The sequence below is a fragment of the Pristiophorus japonicus genome, chromosome 8 (assembly GCF_044704955.1).
Source record: "Pristiophorus japonicus isolate sPriJap1 chromosome 8, sPriJap1.hap1, whole genome shotgun sequence".
NCBI lineage: Eukaryota > Metazoa > Chordata > Chondrichthyes > Pristiophoridae > Pristiophorus > Pristiophorus japonicus.
This window is the reverse complement of record NC_091984.1, coordinates 105,483,346-105,500,147: the sequence shown is the minus strand read 5'-3', so window position 1 is coordinate 105,500,147 and position 16,802 is coordinate 105,483,346. Positions and strand designations below refer to the sequence as shown.

General features: G+C 42.3%; 2 protein-coding genes across 2 annotated transcripts in view; one reads left to right on the top strand and one right to left on the bottom strand.

Moving 5' to 3' along the window:
• The window catches only part of dph5 (diphthamide biosynthesis 5), an 84,545-nt gene extending 74,031 nt beyond the window's left edge, over positions 1 to 10,514 (bottom strand). Inside the window, exons 1-3 of the mRNA XM_070887243.1 lie at positions 10,257 to 10,514; positions 6,339 to 6,463; positions 3,013 to 3,121 (exon numbers count right to left, since the gene is read on the bottom strand). Of these exons, the coding sequence (XP_070743344.1) occupies positions 3,013 to 3,121; positions 6,339 to 6,463; positions 10,257 to 10,391 (369 nt within the window). The 5' untranslated portion in view covers positions 10,392 to 10,514. The remainder of the gene's footprint in view (positions 1 to 3,012; positions 3,122 to 6,338; positions 6,464 to 10,256) is intronic.
• Positions 10,116 to 16,802, top strand: part of LOC139269149 (uncharacterized oxidoreductase ZK1290.5) — a 125,670-nt gene continuing 118,983 nt past the window's right edge. The window contains exon 1 of the mRNA XM_070888249.1: positions 10,116 to 10,717. Within this exon, the coding sequence (XP_070744350.1) occupies positions 10,642 to 10,717 (76 nt within the window). The 5' untranslated portion in view covers positions 10,116 to 10,641. The remainder of the gene's footprint in view (positions 10,718 to 16,802) is intronic.

The window sequence follows — 16,802 nt, the reverse complement described above, 5'->3', positions numbered from 1 at the left end:
AAGTTCCATTTAAAATACAGAGAGCATTTGTTGCAGCACTTATAAACATTTCTAATGAGTGGGAGGAATGGACTGTGGCATATCGTATCATTAACTTACCCAAGTTCCCTACAACCCAAATTACTCAGTGCAACATATTTCTACAGCAACTAGACAAAATTAAATAAACAAACACTGTGTGCTAGTGAAATCAAAAACGTGTTCATTATTTTGCTCCACCTAATGCACAGAGGAACCCTCCCTCTAGGGTTCTTTCCATATATTTTGGCAACGGTTCACAATTTAAACCATAATTCAATAGCTGTCAAATAAAAAATTCCTTGTGACACAATATGCAATCTCCTTGGAATTCTGATGGAAAATCATTATATATTAGTGTGAAAAAATCCAAAAAGCATTAATAACCACGAGAAGACCTACAGCCAGTATCAGTGAAAACTCCAACAAGGGGAAACCTGGAGAAAATGATAAAAACATTCTGCAGATTTGGATTCTGACATGGTAAAAACAACAAAAATGTTATTTAGGGACACAGACTGAAGATCATTAGAATAGTCCAGATTTAAAATTGAAATGAACTTTGTACACCAAAAGGAAACAGCATATTTTCCCATTAAATACAATAAATGATACACCTAAATATCCAACAGAAACAAGCTATTACAAAGTATCAGAAAAAAAACCTCTCATGTACAGAACTCCTCGTATGTCAGCCACAACATCCAACTTTACTGAAATACAAGACTGAATATGTATTTATATATACAGGTACCATTAATTGCATAATATTTAACCATTTTCAATATATTTTATACTGTACTGTTTCTTTATACTACAGGTAAAACAATAAAGCTTTACTTAAAAAAGGAAAATGCTAATTTTTTTGTATTGCCACCATTCAAAATCCTGTCATTAAAAAGCTGGGATCACAAATCACAAAATGCACAGCTTACAGAACTAAAAATGAAAAATTCACTGAGATTTGGGGAAAAATTCAGTAATGAAACGAGAACTACTAACCCTAATAAAATGTCTCTGTTTGAAGCTATGGTTCCTGCTCAATCTGCAGCTTAGCTGCAACTTTTGGGAAACAAGATTGAAATAGTCTTTGGGAGGCTGAGATGGTCGCAGGGTAGGCAAGGAGAGAGATTATGAACAAAGTTTTGAATATAGAAAAACAGCATCAGAAGTTAGGTGTGTTGCGGTATTGTTCTCTTGGACGCAAGTAAATTTCTAACTTTGCTGACCAGCACCACCTTTATAAGCATGCAGATACATCAGGTCAACTCCACGCCTATCTTGCATAAGCAGTAGAGTGATCAAGATGTTCAAGGGGGGGAACTCAAAAGGATGATTTGAAACTTACTACCTCTGCTGGTATTAGCTCAGTTTCATCATTTCTACTCTGAGCTCCATAAATTGCAGGTTGAACCTCAACCTTCTATTGTCGCCTCGTTCTTGTTTGGAATGAGGATGACTCTACTTTGATGGATTCTCCTGTCACCTTCATGGCTATTAGGTCCTCACAATCTGGCAAAGCTCCTGACTCCAGTGGTTACCTAACTGACTTCCTTCCCAAAGTGGCTCCTCCCTCTACTGAGTATGTTCCAGTAAATTATTGAAACTGGTTTGACCCCCAACATTTGGAGAGGTGTGTCCCACTCTCATATTGAAAAGGCAAGAACCCTTTGAATTATGCCTCCTATAGGCCAATGTCATTGTAACATTTATGCCAAGGTAATGGCAACTCATTCTAACAATGTAGTTCACAAGCTGATCCGCCCTGATCAGATGGGGTATATCTACAGGAGGCACTCATATAGCAATGCAGGGCACCTTCTTAACACAATTCACACCGCCAGCTTAAAAAAAAACAGGGATCTAGCCTGGTGCTCTCCTGGAATACTGAGAAAGTTTTCAAGAGAGTTGAGTGGTCTTAAGAAGTCAAAGGATTTGGAGAAACTTTTTCCCAGTGGAACTTTACACTTTATTTGCAACCTTGGTTATCATGTTTGCCAATAGAGTGGGTTGCCTTGCTTTTAAACTATCCCAAGATATGTAACAGGGATGCCAGGGATGCTCGACTGTTCTTCTCCATCCCAATGTTGGATGTGGAGAGCTTTCTCCAAGCAGTCTCCCAACTGATACTGTCCGTACCCCTTCTCATATTACTGTTTGCCCATTTTCCTCTTATTTTTACACTCTTACAGGTATAATTTCTCCACAGATTCACTCCCTCTTTCTGGACTGAAGCCCTAAAAATTATGCCCAAGACCTTTTCTAGTTCAAGTTCCAGAACTAGTTGTACTGGCCCCAGCCACTGCTGTCAACAGGTCACTTGTGCATCTCCCTGTGTGGAATCAGGGATGGCTGACATATCCTCAATTATTTATCCTATTAAGAATTATTTGTTGTTGAAGCAATACTAAGCTTTCTGAGAAAAGTTTATAAACTATTGAAGTGAGAGATCAGTGTTAGAGAAGGCACGAACACAATGGCCACAGCATGTCAGTTTGTGAAAAAAAAACAATATTTGATGACAGGAAGTCTTTTATGAGATTGGAAGCTCTGATAAGTTATTGAGGTTTTAAATTAGCGTTTATAGACAAGACACAAACATGTAACCAATGCTGAAGTGAGTCTGATACTAGAAAAACGGACTATTAGCTGTAATACAACAAAGAATTTTACCAATTACTTACATCATTAGCAAAGAGCAGATTGATTTAAAAAAATCACTTCTCACCTTTTGTGTGAAGGGGGGGGGGGCGGGGGGGTGGAGTGGGGATAAGAAGTTAAGATTAAAACTTGTGTAGAAAACAATCCAGCTTTCAACATAATGATATTCAGTAAAACAACTAGAATATACATCTACCACCTGGACTTGTAATACTTATCTATAGAAATAGATACCTACAAGGGGGGGGTTGAGCTGTGATACAAGCACTTCAGAATGTTAATACAGATGGTCGCACTTTTTAAATTGAGAAAGCAGAGTTAAGAATGCTTTACCTGTAGACCGCAGCATCCAATGGCATTTAATATGGAAGCATTGTGTACAACGTGGTACTGAATTCCTTCCTTTACCGCTCGCAGAACTAGATCACTATGTGTTGTTGCCCTGCAGGAGAACATTGAGAATGTAGTGAATTAAACACAATTCAACTTATAAAAGATCTTATACCCTGTCCCTGATCTAATCCATCCTATGCCAATAACCTACTACAGGTTTCTATCTAAAAGGGGACAGGGCTCTTCCTCCTTTGAAGGTTTTAAAATTACTACATTATTCCTCCTTTCCTTTCTACTGGTCTTCCTCTATTACACACTATGTACAGGCGGGCAATTTGTTCCCAGGCCTCTTTTAAAACCAATGGTGGGGCAGAATTTTCCACCTCCCTCTGGCAAACTACTTGGCCCATACTCAGTTCACCCTCACAGCTGGGATTAGGAATTGTAGAAGTGAACCCCAACCTTTAATTGTGCAGAATTGTGATGTTCTTTTTTTATTATTCATTCATGGGATGTGGGCATCGCTGGGAAGGCCAGCATTTATTGCCCATCGCTAATTGCCCTCGAGAAGGGCACCTTCTTGAACCGCTGCAGTCCGTGTGATGAAGGTACTCCCACAGTGCTGTTAGGGAGGGAGCTCCAGGATTTTGACCCAGCAACGATGAAGGAACGGCGATATACTTCGAAGTCAGGATAGTGCGTAACTCGGAGGGGAACTTGCAGGTGATGGTGTTCCCATGCGCCTGCTGCCCTTGTCCTTCTAGATGTTAGAGGTCGTGGATTTGGGATGTGCTGCCAAAGAAGCCATGGCGAGTTGCTGCAGTGCATCTTGTAGATGGTACACACTACAGCCACAGTACGCCGGTGGTGGAAGGAGTGAATGTCTAAAGTGGTGGATGAGGTGCCAAACAAGCGGTCTGTTTTGTCCTGGACCAGGTTTGAATAATGTAGATATTCTAGAGTTTTGCTTGGCCCGCTCCTATTTCTCATCTACATGCTGCCCCTTGGCGATGTCATCTGAAAAGATAGCATCATTTTACACATGGATGCTAATGACAACCAGCTCTACCACACCATCATTTCTCCCGATCCCTCCACGGTCTTTAAATTGTTAGACTGCTTGTCCGACATCCAGTTCTGGATGAGCAAAATTTTCTCCAATTGAATATTGGGAAGACAGAAGCCATTGTTTTCAGTCCCCATCACAAACTCCGTTCCCTAGATACTGGCTCCATCCCTCTCCCCAACATCTGTCTGAGGCCGAACTACACTGTTCGCAACCTTGGTTACATATTTGACCCTGAAATGAGCTTCCAAACACATATCCGTGGAATAACTAAGACCACCTATTACCAACTCCGTAACATCGCCCATCTCCGCCCTTGCCTCAGCTCATCTGTTGCTGAAATCTTCATCCATGCCTTTGTTAAGCTCTAGACTTGACTATTCCAACACACTCCTGGCAGGCCTCCAATGCTCTACCCTATGTAAACTTGAGGCCCTTCAAAATTCAGGCTTTCCGTGTCCTAACTCGCACTAAGTTCCGTTCACCCATGACCCCTGTGCTTGCTGATCTACATTGGCTCCTGGATAAGAAAGGCCTCAATTTCAAAATTCTCATACTTGTTTTCAAATCCCTCCATGGCCTCGTCCCTCCTTATCTCTGTAATCTCCTCCAGCCCCACAAACTGCACCCCCCACCCCGTCAAGATATCTGCGCTCCTCTAATTCTGTCCTCTTGAGCATCCCTGATTATAATCGCTCAAACATTAGCGGCCATGCCTTCAGCTGCCTAAACCCTAGGCTTTGGATTTCCTTTCCTAAACCTCTCTGCCTCTCTGTTCTCCTTTAAGATGCTCCTTAGAAACAACCTCTTTTGGTCTTCTGCCCTAATTTCTCCTTATGTGGCTCGGTGTCAAATTGTTTGTCTTATAAAACTCCTGTGGGTCTTGGGGCGCTTTACTACATTAAAGGTGGTATATAAATACAAGTTGTTGTTGCTTGGATTACTTTTGGAAATTGAGAAGTATTATGCAGACCTTCCTGAAGGAGATTAAACGGGTGGCATAGAATTTATGATTGTGCAGATAGCAAAGGGCTTTTTTCTCATTCCATTATTTTTGTGTTTTTTCAAACTGAGAAACCTCGGCGAAAGCCCAAGGACCATAGTGAAATGATTAAGTCATAATATGAGGTAAATCAATAACTAAGGATTAGATGACTTATGAAAAAAAACTTACAAGGATGGTTTCAATGCTGGAGTCATCTTGATAATTTGACAGGGAGGGCATGGTGTCTACTTTCATACAAAGATCCCCAATAGTTTTTACTAAACCCCTTACAATGCTAATGTCAGACCTTGTGGTGAATGATAAAACTTTTACATTTATGTCCTTCAAAAAAAGTTACCTCTCGTCCAATACTCTGTAGCTGTCGGTCACAATTTGAGAAACTATCCACAGCTTCAAACACATAATTTCATTTCAGTAACTGGGGCTACACCAGACACACCCTGGATAGGTGCACATAGATAATTGCATTTTATTCATACAAATGAGTAAGTGTACTTGCAGCCATCCCATTCATTAGCATCAGTTCTGGCAGCATTTCAATGAACAAAAGTCAAGTTTTAAGCACCAGATTAACAAGAGTTATATGAGGCACAAAATTATATCCTACGACTCTTCCGACTCAGAAACTGATGTCTTATTAGGGTACTGTATAGAGATATACAAAATACATAACAGGGTAGAGAAAGTAAAATACCCAAACCAATACTTTCAGCTGTGCCAGGCTATGAGGACCAGAGAGCACAGGTTCAGGGTTATGAACGACAGTTATAGGACAGACATCAGAAAGTATTTATTTATATAGTGATGAACTGCTGGAAGAATGCCAGGAAGCGTGTTTCACACTATACTCATTTAAAAAACAACTAAATGCTGTTTTAGGAAGACAGTAGGAATGATATTCTAGCACGGTGATGTAAAGTAGGTTGAAAAGCCATTGTTATCTGAAAATATTTCATGAAGAGATGACATTTGACCAACAGACCAAACCGCTTCCTAAACATCTACTTTAATCTCTACTTTAAATGCCCTTTTCTGTTTCACTTTCCATCACTATCTGCTAAATAGTGCCATTTATTTCAGTGCATCAGTCAAGACTGCACACAAATGCATAGATAAGGAATCTACTGGAAACAAGTAGCTGTCAAATTACTTCTGTTTTTTTATATTGATGATGGAATGTGCAACTTATCTTCGTATGTTGAGATAAATTGCAGACATATGGGAGAAAACTTCAACAGCTAATGCTTTACTTACCCAAAGGGATCTCCTACCACAAGAAAGGCAACATCACTATCAGCAGCATCCCTTAAAATTTCATCAGCATTTTGTTCGACCATCTCTCTTTCTGCAATGATGAGCTCACGCCCATAAAATTCCTCCTGCAGATGAAAGAGAATTCAATTCCAATTAGCCATAATTCAGACAGTTGAGTATATGAGTCTGGTAATTAAAAATAGAGATATACAAAATACAGAATAGGGTAGAGAAGGTAAAATACCCAAACCAATACTTTCAGCTGTGCCAGGGTGTGAGGACCAGAGAGCACAAGTTCAGGGTTATGAATGACAGTTTTAGGACAGACATCAGAAAGTATTTCTTTACATAGAATGATGAACCGCTGGAAGATGCCAGGAACCGTGTTTGACACTATACTCAATGAGTGAGACATAACGTAAACTCTCAATTGAATTAACATTTGTAATAACTTTCTGATATTCCTTGTAACAGTGCTCAGTTAAATTACAGCTGTGGAATGAAGATATTTTAATACTTTTTGTCCAGTTCCATACTGTGCACTGTATGGAATATTTACATCACGAGTAACCACACAGACGATGTGACTATAACAAAAATAGGCACTCAAGAAAAATAGTCTTTTCCTCTTAACTTGAAACTGCTTCATTTGAATTATGTTGATTTTTTAAAAATTACTCGACAATTCAATTTTTCAACCAAAAATTGACTTTGAATTAACAGAAGTAGACTTTGTTGTGGTCACTTTCTTGAAGTACCAGTTGCCCTTCTAGGCATCAGTAAGGCCTCCAATTTGGTTACCAATGTGCCTGTACTTCTGAGCTGATGCCTCAAAAATGTATCAAATTGCCACAATCTAATTCGCTCACCATGACCTGTCCAAGATTTTTTTTTAAATGTTCACTATAAAATATAGCTTGACTCCTATAATCTGGCAATGAAACAAGTAACCGAAATTCTGGCTTGACATGCATACAGTTTCAATAAAGAGCAACTGTTCACAGCTTCTCCAATGTTTTGTGGCTGTAATGGGCAATGATACTGACTCAATCAACTTAATCTGCAAGTCTAAGATAGCAACATTTGGAAATGTGTTTATGTTTTTAACAGAGTGAATACACTTGAGATTTTTGAGCCACCTCCAACTGAAGAGCAATCAGTACTAGGAATGCTGCCTCATTTTACCCTCTTTAACCCAGGACATGGGGCGCACAGAAGCAATTTGTCATGCCTTTACAACCATCATCATCATAGGCAGTCCCTCGAAATCGAGGAAGACTTGCTTCCACTCTAAAAGTGAGTTCTCAGGTAATTCTTGGTCACAGGTGGGGTAGTCGTTGAGGGAAGGGGTGGGTGGGACTGGTTTGCCGCACGCTCCTTCCGCTGGCTGCGCTTGATTTCTGCATGCTCTCGGCAACGAGACTCAAGCTGCTCAGCGCCCTCCCGGATGCTCTTCCTCCACTTAGAGCGGTCTTTGGCCAGGGATTCCCAGGTGTCGGTGGGGATGTTGCACTTTATCAAGGAGGCTTTGAAGGTGTCCTTGAAACGTCTCCTCTGCCCACCTGGGGATCATTTGCCGTGTAGGAGTTCCGAGTAGAACGCTTGCTTTGGGAGTCTTGTGTCGAGCATGCGGACGATGTGGCCCGCCCAACGGAGCTGATCGAGTCCGATCAGTGCTTCGATGCTGGGGATGTTGGCCTGATGTGCGTCTATCCTCCCAGGGGTTGCAGGATCTTGCGGAGCCATTGTTGGTTGTATTTCTCCAGCGATTTGAGGTGTCTACTGTATATGGTCCATGTCTCTCAGCCATACAGGAGGGCAGGCATCACTACAGCTCTGTAGACCATAAACTTGCGGCCAGATTTGAGGTCCTGGTCTTTGACCACTCTCTTCCTCAGGCGACCGAAGGCTGCGCTGGCACACTGGAGGCGGTGTTGGACCTCGTCGTCGATATCCGTCCTTGGTGATAATAGGCTCCCGAGGTATGGAAAGTGGTCAATGTTGTCAAGGCCGCGCCGTGGATTTTGATGACCGTGGGGCAGTGCTGTGTGGCGGGATCAGGTTGGTGGAAGACCTTTGTCTTACGGATATTTAGTGTAAGGCTTATGCTTTCGTATGCCTCGTTGAAGATGTTGACGATGACTTGGGAGTTCAGCCTCTGAATGTGCGCAGACGCAAGCGTCATCCGCGTACTGTAGTTCGATGACAGAGGATGGGACGGTCTTGGAGGCGACGAAGGTTGAACAGGTTCCCACTAGTTTTATAGTTTCGTTCCACTCCAGCAGGAAGCTTGTTGAGCTCCATATGGGGTACAACTGACATGATTTTCACGGCGCGACAACTGCAAGAGAAATGCAGGGAACAGCACCAACCCTTATACACGGCCTTCTTTGACCTCACAAAGGCCTTTGACACTGTTAACCATTTCGGCTGCCCCCAAAAGTTTGTCACCATCCTTCGCCTGCTCCACGACGACATGCAAGCCATGATCCTGACCAATGGATCCACCAGACCCAATCCACGTCCGTACGGGATCAAGCAGGGCTGCGTCATCGCGTCAACTATCTTTTCGATCTTCCTCGCTGCAATGCTTCATCTCACGCTCAACAAGCTTTACAACCACCCTGACTGATATCAACTTGTACAGAGCAGGGAATGCAAACTGGTCTTATGGTACAGTACTCACTGGCTTAACCATCTGAGCTACAGGGAAAATTTAATGTACCCTGTTTAACTTTTAAGTTGTTCTTTTCTTACTATGCGACGTGGTCATTTACATGCTGTTTCTCTCCAGCATTCTGAACACCCTGCCAACCCAAGAGCAGAAGCCTACACTACCATAAGAAGTTTTACTACGGTAAAGGCACTACATAAATACAAGTTGTTGTTGTTGTTCAGCCACAGTAATACTAGAGGAGACAGATCCGATTGAGAGGTCAAACATCACATAGTAATTCTGGAACAATTTATAAAAAATCATATACAGGATAACAGTTGGCAGGATATTCAAACACAGAGGGTGTCAGAGAAAAGCCAAGTACAGACTTCACCGGACATCCACGTTTCAATGGGGTTCACTGAATAGTAATCAGGAGCAAGAACCCTGGCTGAATATTCACTAGCCCAGAGACACGAAGGATGATTGACATGCTCTCTCCACTGAGAACTGCCAATGCAGTACAGAACACAGGAACAGAACTCGAGACATTCCTGGTCTCCACAGCAGTATGACACTGCTTGATGCATTTACCAATCTAACCAATGAGGGAATCTGCAGAGTTCCTTCGATACATCCTGGTCACTATTTAGCACCTAAAGAAAGGAGTAAACGTAGCTGAAGAGTTTTGTGGCCACACTATAATAAAGTTCAATCTATCCTCACTAGGACAACTGGTACTTCAAGAAAGTGACCACAATGAAGTCTACTTCTGTTAATTCAGTCAATTTTTGGTTGAAAAAAAAATTGAATTGTCGAGTAATTGGAATTAAATAAAACAGCACAGAAAGCAGTTTTGGCTCCAATTTTTAAAATTAACATAATTCAAATTAACCAATTTCAAGTTAAGAGGAAGTGACTTTTTTTTGAGTGCCTATTTTTGTTATTAGAAGTACATCGTCTGTGTGGCGAAGATAATGTTTGATAACAGTGAATATATGTACTTTTATTATTAGAGTTTTCGCAGGTGCACCCCTGTGAAAAAAGGAGGAGCTGGTGGTGCAGCGTACAATTCACATCATTACTGTTGCTTCAGAGAGGAGTGTGCAGTGATGTATCAGTATGTTATCTGACGGCGGGGGGAGGAGAACCCTGACAACAGTATAACACAGGGACACACTCATTTGTTCACTAAGAACCCAGTACATTGCATTAGAAATCATGTTGTGAAGGGACGTGCTGGCTCCATCGGACACACATACCAGTGCCTCTTTGCCGACAGTGAGGAGCGAGGTATAGGCCTCCAGGTAGACCCGGCTGCAGCTCCTCACGATGTCCAGTCCTTTCACGGTGATGTCGCGGGCGTCCCCCAGCCCCAGGCCGATCAAATACAACATTCGCGGGCTGTGTAGTGTGGACCGCTTCTAACAATACTATTTGCAGTAAATGTTTGTGATCGCTAAGCTGTCAATGAGCAGCCCGCTCTCCTCGCGCCATCGCCATGCCGACGCACCGGATTACGGCAGCGCCGCAATACACCTATCGGCACTTGGCGGCGTTTTACGACCTTGTATCTAAGGAGACGGGATTCCTGGGCCTGGCCGCCCAAAAGACTGACATTGTAATTTAAAAAGTGGAAACCTGGGAATGGATGGAATAGAGGGGCCTGGAATTCCGACCACGGAGCTGGCGAATGGGTTGAAAATTCCAATGCTAGGTCTTGGTGAGTTACTTCATGTGTCTGTGCCCTTGTTGCAGACTAGCTCGCTCACTCACTCACTCACTCACTCATTGTCACCTGGATGCAAAGTCCAACCTGTTCCTTGCACCTAGTAGCCCAAGCCTGGTAAAATCATTTCCGCTGGTTTAAAAATGTGACCTAATTTGATGTACCTAAGTATGCAAAATAAACTCAGCTCCACGTGTTGCACAACACCTTTGTTACTCTTAATACAGTAATTTCCCCCAACATTGCGAGTTCTAGAAATTGGGTCATGTTCTGCCCCGCCCTAACTAATATCTGCTTATGGTGTGAAAAAATAACCACTTTCTACATTTCACAAGTACAGATTCAAAAAGAGACATCATAAATTCTGGTAATCGGAAATGCTGGTAAGGCACAGTTTGTTAGTCTGACAGGGAAAGATAAGTTAATCTTTCAGAAGTCCTGATGGAAGGTCACAGCTGAAATATTAATCTATGTTTCTGTTTCAGATGCCTTTCTACGAAACGCATGCCCCAGTGTCAAAACAAAAGTGCCTCCTTTTTAAAGGGGCACAACTAAAGAGCTAAATCATAAAACAAAGAACATTTATCAAATGAAATAATATTATCCGTAGTGTCCACTATGCACTCCAATTCCTGCGGTGCCCACCGGTCAAGGAAGGCCTCAAGTGTATCGGCGGACACTGCATGCTCCTCCTGGGCACAGACAAGACCACGGCAGTGAGGCAGGCAGCTAGCTGGCATAACCATCCCCATGGGCCGTATCAGTTTCAGATGCCGATTGACATATTGTGCATCTTCAGCATTTTCAGTAATATTCCAGGATATATGCAATCAGGAGCTTCACATTAGAGAGGCACTGTCTTTATTGAAAAGTGCTTAGCAAATCTTTTTTGTTTGCAAGAATTTCAGTGTGATGTTGCTTGTTCGGTTGAAATACCATGTTTTGCAAAAATGCCACTAAATCTCTTGTACATGAGGCTATTATGGAAAATAGCCCTTACATAGAACTAAAGAAAATACCTGTCCAAACAAGTGTTTTTTGTGCATCCTACTACCTTCTCCAAACAGGTGAAGTATCTGTTTCTTCTTTACCTCATCTACATTAAAATTGGAGGTCAGAACAGGTTCATCCTCCACATATATCTGATTCTCAATTGAAATTGTACACTTAATGAATTCTGTGCCATTCTGTAAAGCGGTGCTGATATAAAGAACACCTGCATGTCTTGACGTAGGTAGTGTCACCACATCAAATAACAGCGCATTTGGAAAGCAGTGACAGGATTGATCCAAATCAACATGGATTTATGAAAAGGAAATCATGCTTGACAAACCTTCTGGAATTTTTTGAGGATGTAACTAGTAGAGTGGACAAGGGGGAACCAGTGGATGTGGTGTATTTGGACTTTCAAAAGGTTTTTGACAAGGTCTCACACAAGAGATTGGTGTGCAAAATTAAAACACATGGTATTGGGGGTAATGAACTGACGTGGATAGAGAACTGGTTGGCAGACAGGAAGCCGAGAGTCGGGATAAACGGGTCCTTTTCAGAATGGCAGGCAGTGACTAGTGGGGTGCTGCAGGGCTTAGTGCTGGGACCCCAGCTATTTACAATATACATCAATGATTTAGATAAAGGAATTGAGTGTAATATCTCCAAGTTTGCAGATGACACTAAACTGGGTGGCGGTGTGAGCTGTGAGGAGGACGCTAAGAGGCTGCAGGGTGACTTGGACAGGTTAGGTGAGTGGGCAAACGAATGGCAGATGCAGTATAATGTGGATAAATGTGAGGTTATCCACTTTGGGGGAAAAAACACGAAGGCAGAATATTATCTGAATGGCGGCAGATTAGGAAAAGGGGAGGTGCAACGAGACCTGGGTGTCATGGTACATCAGTCATTGAAAGTTGGCATGCAAGTACAGCAGGTGGTGAAGAAGGCAAATGGTATGTTGGCCTTCATAGCTAGGGCTTTTGAGTATAGGAGCAGGGAGTTCTTACTGCAGTTGTACAGGGCCTTGGTGAGGCCTCACTTGGAATATTGTGTTTAGTTTTGGTCTCCTAATCTGAGGAAGAACGTTCTTGCTATTGAGGGAGTGCAGCGAAGGTTCACCAGACTGATTCCTGGGATGGCGAGACTGACATATGAGAAGAGACTGGATCGACTGGGACTGTATTCACTGGAGTTTAGAAAGATGAGAGGGGATCTCATAGAAACATATAAAATTCTGACGGGACTGGACAGGTTAGATGCAGGAGGAAGTCCAGAACCAGGGGACAAAGTCTAAAGATAAGGGGTCAGCCATTTAGGATTGAGATGAGGAGAAACTTCTTCATTCAGAGAGTTGTTAACCTGAGGAATTCCCTACTGCAGAGAGTTGTTGATACCAGTTCGTTGGCTATATTCAAGAGGGAGTTAGATGTGGTCCTTACGGAAAAGGGATCAAAGGGTATGGAGAAAAAGCAGGAAAGGGGTACTGAAGTGAATGATCAGTCATGATCTTATTGAATGGTGGTGGAGGCTCGAAGGGCCGAATGGCCTACTGCACCTATTTTCTATGTGCAAACAGGAAATAAAGTTATCAGCATTGTAAATGAGACAGCTTCACTCAGTCCATTAGTGTAGCTTTACAGAATAAACTCAGGCTATCTGACCACGATTTGGGGATTGTTTTAGCTGAACTGCTTGCCTATTTAAAGGAATGATATTCCACGTGGATGTTGGAAACTCTTATGATTTGATGTAATCTACCTAGGCTTGCAGTAAGTTCCACATGAAAGGCTGTGAAACAAGAATACGGTAAAATGGCAGTGGGTACTGATTGAGGGAATGACATCAGGCTGGGGAGGTGTAGTGCATTGAGTGCCTCAGATCTGTGTTGAGGGCCCGACTGTTTCTAATTTATATAACAATTTGGATTCAAAACGCAATGCAAGTTTGTCATTAATAGATGATACTAAATGGGGGGAGGGAGAGAAGTAATTCTGACAGCCAGGGGAAAGACCAAGATCTGGGGGTAAACGCAGCAGTTACGATATTCAGTTATTGCAGATTAGCAATCGACAAACAAGAAGAATTTTTGCCCACAAAAGCAGGACAAATCCAAGCTGGTCAATTACCACCCCATCACTCTACTCTCAATCATTAGCAAAGTGATGGAAGCAGCACTTACTCACCAATAACCTGCTCACGGATGCTCAGTTTGGGTTCCGCCAGGACAACTCGGCTCCAGACCTCATTACAGCCTCGGTCCAAAAATGGACAAAAGAGCTGAATTCCAGAGGTGAGGTGACAGTGATGGCATCCTGGGGGTCACCATTGATCAGAAATTTAACTGGACCAGCCACACAAATACTGTGGCTACAAGAGCAGGTCAGAGGCTGGGTATTCTGCAGCGAGAATCTCACCTCCTGATTCCCCAAAGCCTTTCCACCATCAACAAGGCATAAGTCAGGAGTGTGATGGAATACTCTTCACTTGCCTGGGTGAGTGCAGCTCCAACAACACTGAAGAAGTTCAACACCATCCAGGACGAAGCAGCCTGCTTGATTGGCACCCTATCCACCACCTTAAACCTTCACTTCCTCCACCATTGACGCACCGTGGCTGCAGTGTGTACCATCTACAAGATACACAACAGCAACTCGCCAAGGCTTCTTCGGCAGCACATCCCAAACCCAAGACCTCTACCACCTAGAAGGACAAGGGCAGCAGGCACATAGGAACACAGTCACCTCCAAATTCCCCTCCAAGTCACACACCATCCTTACTTGGAAATATATCACTGTTCCTTCAAATCACCGTTCCTTCATAGGCACTGGGACAAAATCCTGGAACTCCCTCCCGAACAGCACTAAGGGAGTACCTACATCACATGGATTGTAGCGGTTGAAGAAGGTGACTCACCACCACCTTCTCAAGGGCAATTAGGGATGAGCAATAAATGCCGGCCTTGCCAGCGACGCCCTGATCCCAGAAATGAATTTTTTAAAACTCTTCAACATTGAAAGGATGCAGATGATGAGGGAACTTAGAGAGGTAGAGGATGGGATAAAAATTATTAGTCTCAGTCACTGTTTCAAGTTAGTTAAACCATGACTATAGGACAAGGGGACTAACTAGTAAATGCAGTTCAGAATGACGTCAGAAGCATTTCTTATTATAAGGAATTTTGATATCTGCAAAGTTCTTCGAGGAATATAGTAGAGCTAATTTTCTATAATTCATTCACGGGATGTGGACGTCGTTGACAAGGCCAGCATTTATTGCCCATTCCTAGTTGGCCTTGAGAAGGTGGTGGTGGGCCACCTTATACAATTGAGTGACTTGCAAGGCTATTTCAGAAGGCAGTTGTGACTCAACCACATTGCTGTTGGTTTGGAGTCACATATAGGTCAGACCGGGTAAGGACAGCAGATTTCCTCCTTGAATGACATTAGTGAACCGGATGGATTTTTACAACAATTGTAGCAAGACTTCCCTACTCTTATACTCCAACCACCTTGTAATAAAGGACAACATGCCATTTGCCTTCCTTATTGCTTGCTGTACCTGCATGCTAGCTTTCTGTGTTTCTTGCTCAAGGACACCCAAATCTCTCTGAAAACCAACATTTAAAAGTTTCTCACCAGTTTAAAAAATATTCTGTTTTTCTATTCTTCCTACCAAAGTGAATAACCTCACATTTCCCTACATTATACTCCAGCTGCCACCTTACTGCTCACTCAGTTAGTCTACCTATATCTCTTTGCAGATGCTTTGTGTTCTCCTCACAGCTTACTGTCCCACCTAGCTTTGTATCATCAGCAAACTTGGATACATTACACTCGGTCCCTTCATCTCGGTCATCAATACAGATTGTAAATAGCTGAGGCCACAACACTGATCCTCGAGGCACCACACTAGTTGCAGCCTGCAAACCTGAAAAAGACCCATTTATTCCTATTCTGTTTTCTGTCTGTTAACCAATCCTCTATCCATGCAAATACATTACCTCCGATCCCAAGAGCCCTTGAATAATAAATAACCTTTTATGTGGCACCTTATCGAATGTCTTTTGGAAATCCAAATATACTACATCCACTGGTTCCCCTTTATCTACCCTGTTAGTTACATTCTCAAAAAACTCTAATAAATTTGTCAAATATAATTTTCCTTTCATAAAACCATGTTGACTCTGCCTAATTATGTTATGATTTTCTAAGTGCCCTGGCACCACTTCCTTAAGGGCAGTGGCAATAATAGGCTGCTGTGGAGGAATGAGCTAGGTGGGCTGAATGGCCTCTGAATATGCACTTATCTTTTAATCTTTACTGTCTCCTCTTCCTGTAGACGCCTTGCCATTTACATTTTAGAGCAGTTTCTACAGCACGAGATCTAGACTTAAAACATCCATTCATACACAAGCTTGCACTTGCACATTTATTTTAAAGCCACAAAAGGTGATTTTTTTTGTTGGGGGTTACAAGCTTTACCTTTAGATTGGGAAGCTCCATACAAGTTAGCAAGACCAAAACTGGAGAAAAGCCTCTAGCAAGTGTGATTTTACTGATGAAGGCATGGGCCAATATAACTGTCCCAGCTTGTTCACATGCTGCTTTTCCTCTGGCTCTCTAAGTTATAAGACAATCAAGAAATTTCCCAATAGCAAACTATGCATGCATCTACTTCTGGTGTAATTGCACCATGTTCCTTTTCTTCTAAATAAACAGTAGGATTAATTACAGTTACCCTACCACAGTCCAAGATCTTTTGTCAATACTTGCTGCTGCTAAAAGTACTTGCCTATGGTCCCAGTGACAATTATTAACCTTAAGAGTATCATTCACCTGGATTAAAAAATAGAAATGCAGTAGTAACCTTTAGCGACAGACTATTAAATATTTTCATCTCATAGTGACATCACATATATGGACAGTATATCAACTTCTGCAGCCACGTACCAATCATTCCACCCATAGACAAGAAAAACAGTAATCTTGAAGTTATCAATTAGGCTTGAGTAGAAATGTGATACAAAACTAACTGATGAACAATGTCGTCCAGGGCGATTCATTGGAAAGAGAAACTTGATTCTTAT